Genomic DNA, 11,753 nt, shown 5'->3' on the forward strand with positions numbered 1-11,753 from the left:
TTGTTTTTCAAAGATGCTAACTTTTGAACGCATGGTATTAATATCAAAATATCAAAAAAATCTACCCTTTGGGCTAAAACCACTCAAAAAAAATATCAAAAAATATGCTATGAACGCATATTTCATATTGTCAGTTCAAAACAAGTTTCGTATGTGGCTCTGAAACCCAAAAGTTAAGGCCGACCGATTATAAAACTAAATAAGGTGTTCATCAAATAACATAAATGACGCTTACAAGTATTTACGCACCCAAGGAAAGAAAATATAATTATTCTACGCAATACGTTGTGAATTTTACTGGCAAATAAGGATTTTGAGGAATACGGAACGGATATTTAAAAATATAGTCAAGTTAATTATAGATGTTCCTGAGAAATTAAATAATGATTATTGTGGCAGTAGAAAGGCTAGGTCACGCCGCTAGGTGAATTAATTCGGGTTTTTTTGACGTAGGACTACGTCTTACGGCAAGTTTTGAGATAGGGTGTCATTCCAAAAAATCGAAAAATGCGAGCGTCACGAAAAATGAAAGGTTTTGAGCGCTAATAGCTCAGCGGTTTTCCGATCGATTTTCAATATTCTTACACCAATCGATCGGAAAATCTTCTAAGAATTGACCCAAATGAAGAAAAGTATGGATTCTTGATGTTGAACTATTGAAAAATTGAAAATAATGAACCTATGTTTTACCAGAATTCTCGCTTCGTGATTGGTTGGAAGATTCTTTACGATGATCTAAACCTATACCAATTTGATATCTGTGCTTGGGAAGTAAGCCAAAACAAGTGACAGTTTCCTCATTTCAACAAGATTTCTTAAAACCGCAGTTCAACCTAGACCATTTTGATGTCCTTGCTTGGGAAGTACGCCAGAGAGAGTAACAAAGCCCCCTCGTGCCAACCGATTTCTTACGAACGCGATTAAACCTAGTCCAATTTGATGTCTGTGTTAGGGAAGTGTGCCAGAAAAAATGACACAAGTTCGTTGTCCCAACAGATCGCAAATTCTTTACTGCGTGACGATTAAACCTCGGCGAATTTGATATCTGTGTTGGAAAAATGTGCTACAGCTGTAGTGTCCGGTTATAATACGACTCGATATGAATACGCATGCTTGCCGTTTTATTAGAAGTGTAGTGGAAATATGTGCTGTTGATAAAATAGGCTTGAATTGGTAAAATCCCTTCAACCTGGGAAACCATGGATAATAAAAACTATCTTTAATTTCAGTAAGGTAGCAGAAAAGCAATAGTTTGTGTTCTTGATTTTGTTAAATTGTTTTCAAATGCACAATCTTTTGAGAATTGAACGTATGCAATGTTACTACTTTGATAAATGTTACATACAACGCATGTAGCATGTATATATGTTGCATATAGCATGTATACATGAAGAATCGAATGATTACAAGCATGAATACATGCCACTATCACTACAAAGAGACTTACGTAGTCCTGCGTCACCTATATATGCGGTCGTGTCTTGTACACAACCCCTCTGATTTTTTTTAATATTAACTCTTATTACTATGTGATGCCATGCAGTAATTTTAGTTTTAATTTAATATGTATTTGTTGTTGAACATCATTTAAAAATGGTTGCAAAAAAAATTTTGTTGATTTTTGTTGAAAAATATATTAAAAAATCAATAAATTTTTCTCAAACTACATTATGTGATGTAGGTTCACAAACTTCACTTTCCATGTAAATATCATGGATCTTGTTTTATGACTTAGCCATTCCCGTTGACTCACTGTTGACTACTCTCGCCTACTGTTAGAATAATGTCAATGTTAATTAAGGTGCGACTTGTTCATTTTTGATCAATATTATTTCTGTCGCCATCCTAATATTTGTGGGGTGTGGCCAAGTTTCTTGGTGTTTCGGAGAAGAAAAGACGCTCTCGTCAGTTCCATTGCCTCTTACACTGCGTCTAGGAGCCAGTGAACTAATGATTATACCTCTGCATCCTTGCTATTCGCTGAGAGAACTGTGTGAATCACTCTTCGCACCCGCTGCAAGTTGAGGTGCTGGCCATCCCTGTCTGCAACCCGCTGGAGTCGGTTTTATTCCAGTCGGTTTTATTCGGAGTCGGTTTTACTTCATCCCAAGAAAGCTATGTTCATGTAAATTCCGGTGGTAGGGTATTTGATTGCGGCGGAATTAATTATCTTACGTTAATTTTCTCAGCTGAGGGCGCCAAATTAGGGTGATATAATTTTTTTGACAAATAGGTGCTGTAAACAAATACCAAGCTGTCGGTATGCATATAAAATAAGCTTTTTGCAGTGGCTGGAGCGTATGATTAATATGCCATTCTCCACTTTCAGTTTGTACTCTGCCAAATATCCACAACACCTTACACTCGAATAAAGCAAGGGCATATACGCCCTCCGTGAGAAGCGTGACGGCTAGTCCATAAGGAACTACTGATCTAAAAGGATTTTGTAGATTGACAGATTCCTATGGCGGCGTTTCCTTCTTGATTGCAGCGTTTGTAGGGTCTATACGGTACAAGTTTGACCGATGGACGCGACTGTCCCGAGAACTAAGATCGACCGGTAGAAGGTGAAAGATTAAAGCCTTCGAATACTAGCGGAAGGCAGGGGCGGACTGGCCCACCGGGCAACCGGGCAAATGCCCGGTGGGCCCCAGTAAAAATTTCGTTGTTACACAAAATGAGATTTTCCAAAATTTTTATTTCAGCTAAACTCTTCTACGACTCACGAATGTTCAATTCATGGCGCCCCATGATTCGTGAAATCAACCGATTTGATGATTGAAAATTCAGCTTCAAATGGGACTGTTGGGGCCCCGAACTTCAAACCAAAATTTCTCTTTCAATTAAACTTTTTCTATGACTCACGAATGTTCGATTGTTGGGGCCCCATGATTTATGAAATCAACGGATTTGATGATTGAAAATTCAGCTTTAAATAGGATTGTTGGGGCCCCGAGCTTTAAACCAAAATTTCTCTTTCAATTAAACTTTTTCTGTGACTCACGAATGTTCGATTGTTGGGGCCCCATGATTCATGAAATCAACCTATTTGATGATTGAAAATTCAGCTTCAAATAGAACTGTTGGGGCCCCGAACTTTAAACCAAAATTTCTTTTTCAATTAAACTTTTTCTATGACTCACGAAAGTTCAATTCCTGGGGCCCCATGATTCATGAAATCAACCGATTTGATGATTGAAAATTCAGCTTCAAATGGGACTGTTGGGGCCCCGAGCTTTAAACCAAAATTTCTCTTTCAATTAAACTTTTTCTATGACTCACGAATGTTCGATTGTAGGGGCCTAATGTTTCATAAAATCAACCGATTTGATGATTGAAGATTGAAAATTCAGCTTCGAATGGGACTGTTGGCTGAGCTGAATTTTCAAGCTTCAAATGGGACTGTAGGGGCCCCGAACTTTGATCCAAAATTTCTTTTTCAATTAAACTTTTTCTATGACTCACGAAATTTCGATTGTTGGGGCCCCATGATTCATGAAATCAACCGATTTGATGATTGAAGATTGAAAATTCAGCTTCGAATGGGACTGTTGGAGCCCCGAAGTCGATTGCTGGGCCCCCTTGATTCATGAAATCATACGATTTGATGATTGAAAATTAAGCTTCAAATAGGACTGTTGCGGCCCGAACTTTAAACCAAAATTTATACTTCAATTAAACTTTTTCTATGACTCACGAATGTTCGATTGCTGGGGCCCCATGATTCATGAAATCATTTAAGTGGAGCTGTTGGGGTCCAAGCTCCGAAAATATTACCAGCTTCAATTCTGAGTATTTAAAATTTAAAGTATTTAAATATTGAACTGTCGGCTTAAGCTCCATACTCAGTTTACTTCAATGGCGACGGTCCGTTATCGATCCTGCGCCGAATGAATTATGGTCCTACCTTTCTTCAAACCCCTCGAACACCAGCTGAACTTGCATCATCCTCGATAGCGCACATCTATAAGTGCGATGTCTACTCCGAAGTCTACGGCCTCTTCTTGATTCTCTGCTTACAATAATTTTGGCTACTCTTTCGACGGGCCTTCTAGACACGTGGCGCGCAGACTGCCACACTGTGCTATCTTCATTACAACAGCATATTTGCATTCTTAAGATAGCTCGTGGTTCATGCGTCTGCGCTACACTCCAATTTGGATTTTGCCAAATTTTACGTTAAAACCCCAAGCATTCGTCGATCAGCTTCTTTTACCGTCCATGATTCACGCCCGTAAAGGGCCACCGAGAGGATTAGTGTTCTCTAGAGCGTCTGTTTTACGCGAATTTGCAAGCTACGGGACTTCAGCTACAAAATGTAATGCCTGCGTAAAGGCCAATTCGCAGTTGTAATTAGTCGTTTTATTTTGCGACTTACATCGTTGTCACATATCACGAGCATGCCAAAATATATTCAGTTCCTCTTCGACACCAACACCATTTGGATTTCCACGCCATGTACTTCGTTTTGGCGGTGTTAATGGTAAGTCCCAATTTCTCAATAAATGACCTAAAGGCTTCTTTCGCTGCTCTACTTTTGATTTTGGTATATCGACGTTATCCGCTATATCAAAAAGCACGTGAGATCTCATCTGCTATTCTGACTCATAATTTTTACTCATCCAGCGTCACACGAATCAACGTAACTAGTCCTGTGGGAAAACCATGTCCTAGCGTTAACTGTTACAGCTCATTTCGTTTGACTGAATCGTATGCCGCCTTGAAATACATAAAAATATTATGAGTCTGCAAGTTGTACTCCCGGAACTCGTCAGTTACTAGACGCATGGTGAATATCTGATCCATCGTGAAGTGACCCTCATGAAACCCAGCTTGATACTCGCCAACGAAGAACTCAGCTAACGGACTCAGTCTAAAACACAGAATAGGGAGAGCACCTTATAGGCAAAATTAAGTAACGTAATGCCTCGATAGTTTTTACTCTCATGTCGATGTCCGTTTTTAACATTATGGGAAATGAGGCCAATCAACCACTCCTCCGATATTTGTTTTCCTCCCATATTCTGTTCCTGACAATGAGGTGGCGCATTATTTTGTCCCCGTTTTTAGAAGTTCAGCCAGGATACCATCCTTTACAGCAACCTTACCGTTTTTCAGCTCACTGATTGCTCTTTTGGCCTCCTCCTGTGTTTTTTTTTTTTTGTATGCCAGAAGGGCATTGGGTTAAAAGGCCACTGCGGCCCTCCTGTGTTGGCGGCTCCACAGCTTGGCCTTCGCTCTAAATTCTAATCCTGTAGCTGCTGATCTTCGTGGTTACTTCTCTATTCAACAGCGTCTGAAAATACTCTTCCACCTGGCTGCTACCGTTGTTTGGTCAGTAAGCAGGTTGCCAGCACTATCATTGCACATCACAGGCATGGCAAAATTCTTGCACCTGACCGTTTTGTGGAAACTCCGTGTGTCGTTGCTGACGAACCTCTCCTCTGGACTGGCGAGCACGTGCTCTTCGTACTGGCGTTTTTAGACGGTGGGTTCTTTTTCCGCAGCTCTACCAGGATGAACCAAAAAAATTCGCGCAGAGGCTCGGGCATTCCTCACATTGAAATCGTGTGAAGAAATTCTAGGATTCGCACAGAATACCTTGCTTATAGAAGCATGATTCTTATAGGAGAATCCAAGAGTTGAATCCCAGGGATAGCTATAACTCAGCACGGGAATCACCTGCACTATGAACTGTTCTGTTCGGACGTGTAGACACAGTAAGCTACTCATATATATTGAACTATTGACATCCTATCATTTATCACGCAAATCAAATCAAATGTTCACGCTGCGACAGAAGCGATTGATTTGGGTTGAAGAAAAATGCGTCAAAACTAAAGTACCGTGAACCGCTAATATGACGCACATGCTAAAAGCTGGTAACTCGGTTCTAATAACGACTGAGTTTGTTTTGTTTCGAGCATCGAGCCGCTATGCTGCCCGTTCTCCCGATACTCGACACTCTACAGTGCCTGAGTCGAGTCGAGTTGCATGACATGACTTACAAAATAGAGCCCATATTCATTCGATTTACTGTCCTTGTAACGCTGATGTCTTTAGAGTAGATGTCTTTTTTTGTGTTAATTTACTATCATGAGAATATTGCAAACTGGGGCCCCTAATATCAAAGGTCCGGTGGGCCCTTTGGCTCCCAGTCCGCCCCTGGCGGAAGGAGACCATTGCTCTTCTCCGCTCCAGGTGCCATAGACCGCGAAGGCTGGTGCAAAGGGCCCAAACCGCTGCGGATGTCGAAGCGCGTGAGTTGAGCTTAGAGCAGCCAGGTTGTCACTCAATAAAGAGGTTGAGCATAGTAAGAAATCGTGTTTCCAGGAGTTATGCCGTGATGTAGACTAAAACGAAAGATGGTGCGACCCCGCGGGCAACCTGTCTACGAAAGCTGAGAGCTATCATGGAAGAATTACTCCCGCAGCATGACCCAGTGGTGTGACCTCCGATCCCGTATGGTCAAACTAAAGATACCCTCATTCCAGTCATGAATGAGGAGCTTATTGCGGTTGTCAGGGGCTCTAAGACAAAGAAGGCTCCCGGTCCTGACGCAATACCGAACGAGGCACTGAAGGCGACGATCCAAGCCTATCATGATATCTTTAGAGACACAATTGCCTAGAATTTCCAGACATATGAAAAATACAAAGATTGGTACTGTTACCAAAGCCGGGGAAACTAGTTGAGGAGCGACCGCCCTAGCGCTGCATAAGATAGGGCCACCGGACCACCTATGCAGGATGCTTAAAAGTTACTTCGAGGAGCGGACGCTAATATTAGTGTACGACACGGCCGATGGCGCAGAGGTACAACGTGACTGCGAGTGTTCCACAAGGTTCGATTCTCGGTTCTACGCTCTGGAATGCCATGTACGATAAGGTACTAAGGCTCAAGTTGCCCAATGGTGTCGAGATCACCGGCTTGGCCGACGATGTCGTTATAACGGCGGTAGGAGAGTTCTTCGAGAAAGTGGAGATGCTGGTATCAGACGCCATGAGCATAATCGAGATGGATGGCAGGTGTCAATCTGCGATTGACACACCATAAAGCGGAAGCGGTAATCATCAGTAACCGCCCTAGAGGCAAAGATTCTGATAGAAGGACAAGTGTTTGTTTCCAAACGGAATGTGAAGTACTTAAGTGTGATAGCCGACAATGGGCTGAACTTCATCAGCCACGTCGATTATGTGTGTGGCAAGGCGTCAACAACTAGGGCTATGGACCTAGTAGCAGCAAGAGATGTTTGATAGTCAACGCAGCCATCTCGATACTAAGGTATGAGGCACCGGCTTGGGTAGTAAGCGCAATCAGGCATATCTGAACAAAGTGTTCAGATTGATGGCGCTACGGGTTTCGTGCGAGTATCGTGTATATTGCAAGATGCGGTTGGTGTTACATATTGCCGGTGTGTCCCCAATATGCATACTCATAAGTGAGGATGTCGAGTGCCATAGGCAGAGGAACGTCAGAGGCATTCGGGAGAGCCAGGCCGGACTTCATAAGTAGGTGACAAAGGGAATGGGACAATGCCAAGCACGGCAAATGGAGCCATAGGCTGATCCAAAACATCTCGTCTTGGATCGACAGAAGGCATAGGGATGGGGAGGTAAACTTTCATACTTCATAGGGGCGGGAGACTAGGGTCACCCTGTTACCCCGTCTGTACTCAAGCCGAGGAAACTCTGGAACATGTAATGTTTCACTGCCCGCGTTTCGAAACCACTCAATGTGAGGTGCTTGCCGTCGTTGCAGTAGACACTAACGTCAACAACATCGTGCAAGGAATGTGTGCGAAGATGCGCGCACGGAGAGCCGTCGATAAGGCGGTGACGGACGTGGTGACTGATTTGCAACGGCTAGAACGGGTGCAAAGACAGGGTTGACATAGTCTAGCTAGGGTCAGCTATTGGGTCGTATAGGCAGCTAGGCAGCTTACGACTTTAGTGGTGGGCAGCAGTAGTTAGGGCATGATTAGGAGCACAATTCCAAAGAATTCGTGAGCGTCCTCGAACTGCATCTCTCTCTTCGAACTGCATACGAAGAATAATACGTGATGCATGGTAGTTGCGATTAATCTGCTTAATGTATTCGAAAACTCCCAATTCCATTATCTGCCATGGTTGATCTCGATCGACTGTATGTATGCAGCGTTTAAATCAATGAAAATATGATCTAACGTTTCAAGGATGTATCGGGTTTTAAAAATCTGCTCCCATCATAGCTGATTTATACTACCTTACGAAACGTCTTGCTATCACTATCAAACTACGCGATAGAATCAATCAAAGTACTTCATTAGTCAGTGTTTTCCTTCTGTTTGTTAATAGTATAAGCAAATCTTTCTATCCATTCATCTAAGAGCTTCTCTTTTTTGCTATAAAAAGTTACGATCATTTCAACGAATTATGTGCTGCATAATAAGTATGTAGACCTTAGAAAAGTCAATAAGTTACGTTAGTATAGAATGGTACATCCAATCTGGTTTTATGTTTCGAGTTGATATGGATAATTAAAGCTTTTACGCTACTTAAACCAAACTGATTTTCTACAAGGAAAAGGCTATACAAAAGAAAGCACATTAAACCTGTTTACGCAGCAAGTATCGATTCATCGGCAAACCAGTCCAAATCGTAGTTTTAAACGTCGATTATGGACTTGTTCTATCAAACAAGTTTAGTTCTTTCGTAATTGCAATTCAAAATCGTGATCTTGAAGAATTTGGCATAAACACAAAACAAATTGGTTGTAAAAATTTAAAATTCATTCGGATTTCTCTTTTCTCGCCCAACCCTCACCGCCATCGAGAAGACCACTCTGAGCAAGGACAAGTAACCGACAGCGCACACGACGGGGAGACACACGAAACAAAACAAGCTGCGTTTGAAGGCCGCCTGCCTACTACCAGAGCCACGCAGCAACCAAATTGCTCTTACATGACGACTTTAGATTAGAATGTTGCTCTCAAATGGATGAACGATAGAAGATGGAAAATTCAGTTCCGCATTGTAATGCGGACAGGTACTCACCCGTGACAGGCCGGGTAATGTTAGCCGATCCGGTATCGAGCGTTTCCGGCTCGTTGCGATTGATTCCGATGCAGCTTCCCATGGTATGGCTGCCGCCGCTCGTTTTTCGGCACTTTTGTTGATGATTTACGCTGTGGAAACTGGTGTATGACAATTTTTACAGCAAACTCGTACAAACAGAACTGTTGGCCGCGTTGAAATCTTTGATTGTATTGTTTTTCTTCTTGCGTCTTGTCACATATATAAGATAATAAAAATTTATTACCTTCCCCTGGTGATGCACTATTTACACTAAAGATTTAAAAACTGCTCAATTTTTTTTGCATATAAACACTTCGCGTTTGATTCGAAAACTATCGCAGCATTCTACTAACAATTTCCTAAATTATTTAATCGAAATCTATTAGGAAATGTTCCATATTTTGCCAACATGCAAATTATTTTTACATGCGTTTACATTTTGTACACAGCACAGATCTGTCTACATCTGTCACAACTCTTCCGGGGAAGAAAATCTCAACCATCAGAACGCAGCAGGCTGTTGTAGCTACCGATGTTTCTTTCCATTGCTGTAAGTGTACCGATGAGCGGCGGCGGCGACGACCTTCTTTTCCACCATAACGGGTGATCTTCTGAAGTTGCCTTCTTTCGCCTTGCGTTGCTGCAGCGAAGACGGTGACGATGCTGATGACGATGATGGCTGTATCCTACTCACGCTTCCGAAGTTCTCTACTGATTATGACCATTTGGCACCGCACGAAACACAGCAGAAAGATTCACCGTTTTTTCTGGCTTATTTCGCACTACAAAAATCAGGAAGTGAACCGATTTGCAACAGTTTCTATCAATTCCTAGCTAATACAACATAGTCACTCTTGTGGTTCTTCTGCCTGTCCGCTAAGTAATTTTTTGACTGGCTCTCTACGCGCACACATCCCCACACCACGAGATCTTTCCTACCGAACTCTTCTAACGCGATCGAATGGCTTAGCTCACAAATGGGTGAAAGAGAAATAAGTTTTTATCGTTTTCCAATTGTCAAACGAAAACGATCAATTAGTGACAGTCAGAGCAGCTGCACACTGCCCGAAAAGTATCAAAGCTAAAATATGAAAATCACCTAAAATAAATACACGATTAATCTGTGTTCCAGAGATTGCTGACATTTGAAGATATAGAATCAGAGATGCCAGAAGTGAAGACATGTCTTCATTTTGAAGACATTTTTGTTACAAAGAAGACTTTTATTTTGAAATGTCTTCACTTGAAGACATGTCTTCAGCGTGCAATTCAAATGGGCAAAAAATTCTGGAAAGCCGAAAGAAGACAAATGAAGACATTTTTTCTTGGTTCGTGAAGACTTTTCAAAAAATCACCTGGCATCCCTGTATAGAATTAACAAAAGGGCGAATGTCGCAAGCGTAAACACACTGAGTGAGGGTTGATTTTCCTATGCTGGTCCAGTAAAAAGTAACTCTCACCCATTTTGTTTACGTTTGCGACATTCGCCCTTTTGTTAATGCTACCGTGGACCCCCGCTGGAATGACCTTCCTTAATTTGAACATTTTTAATCTGATCCCCGTTGGTGAATGCGTTCACATTAAAAACTGATCAAGCGTCATACACAATTGACGGTTAAGTTGACCGGGCAAATGAAATAAAGCAAAAAAACAATACGTTTCCTCTTGCTCAGCAGCTTTGGCAATATAGATCATATCTATAGGGTAAGTCGCTTAGAACATTGAGGCAGGCTCAATTTAGGGAAAAGCTGACCTCATTGATTGCAATTACGGTACATTCATTTCTCATTTCACAGTATATGGCACACTGTGGCCCACCTTTTTGACATTTAAATTTTGAAATGTTAGAAATTGGCAGCCCTGCCAATGTTTGTTAATGTCAAAACGATCAAACGGTCAATCTGAGCGCAGGCGAATTTAACAGGTTTCACATGATCAGCACCTCGGCAGCACAGTAAGGCACAGACTGAACCAAAATTTCCATGAGAGGTGAACGGAATGTTCTCAGTGACTTACCCTTGGATCATACGCAACTTATTTCTCCCCAGCACTCAAAATAGACTATTTTAGTCTAGATTTTAGTTGATACTGTCGAGCCAATTTCCACTTCTACAATCTAGATATTCAGAATTCGAGCATATTCGACATGTTTTCAAAACGTTTGTTTTCGTCAAATCAAAAGAATAAAGGCCCAGACACAATGCATACGGATTTTACTACGTTGCAGAAATTTGACAGAAAACCCATGGAAAAACTGCCAAATTGCCGCAACGTAGTAAAATCCGTATGCATTGTGTCTGGGCCTTAAGATCATAGAATGCGCGCCTTGCGTGTATGTGAAAGTGAATAGAGTTATGTTGTACGCATATGTTGGGTTGGAAATGAACAAAATGTTGGAGGGTCATTCCGGTCGAGCGGCAAGCCGAACATTTTCTTCTTTCAGTTTGGTTCGTGGCACTCACACACCGGCGAGCGTGTTGGACGAACATGAATTCACCAACATTTTCGGCCAACATGTAGGGTAACCAACGTATTTTGGACCCCCTCAACAGCTGTACATAATTTGGACACTTACAGCAAAATCAAATGGAAGTGTCCAAATTATGTACAGTTGCTGAAGGGGTCCAAAATAGGTTGGTTACCCTACGTATGTGTATGGGGGCCTTAAGGCCCAGACACAATGCATCCAGCTTTTTA

At 41.9% G+C, this 11,753-nt stretch overlaps 1 protein-coding gene across 1 annotated transcript in view; it reads right to left on the reverse strand.

Moving 5' to 3' along the window:
* The window catches only part of LOC128744076 (ubiquitin domain-containing protein 1), a 31,212-nt gene extending 21,274 nt beyond the window's left edge, over window positions 1-9,938 (reverse strand). Inside the window, exon 1 of the mRNA XM_053840842.1 lies at window positions 9,036-9,938. Coding sequence (XP_053696817.1) covers window positions 9,036-9,117 — 82 coding nt within the window. The 5' untranslated portion in view covers window positions 9,118-9,938. The remainder of the gene's footprint in view (window positions 1-9,035) is intronic.
* Window positions 9,939-11,753: the final 1,815 nt, after the last annotated feature.

This window comes from Sabethes cyaneus, chromosome 3 (genome assembly GCF_943734655.1).
Source record: "Sabethes cyaneus chromosome 3, idSabCyanKW18_F2, whole genome shotgun sequence".
In the NCBI taxonomy this organism is placed as follows: domain Eukaryota; kingdom Metazoa; phylum Arthropoda; class Insecta; order Diptera; family Culicidae; genus Sabethes; species Sabethes cyaneus.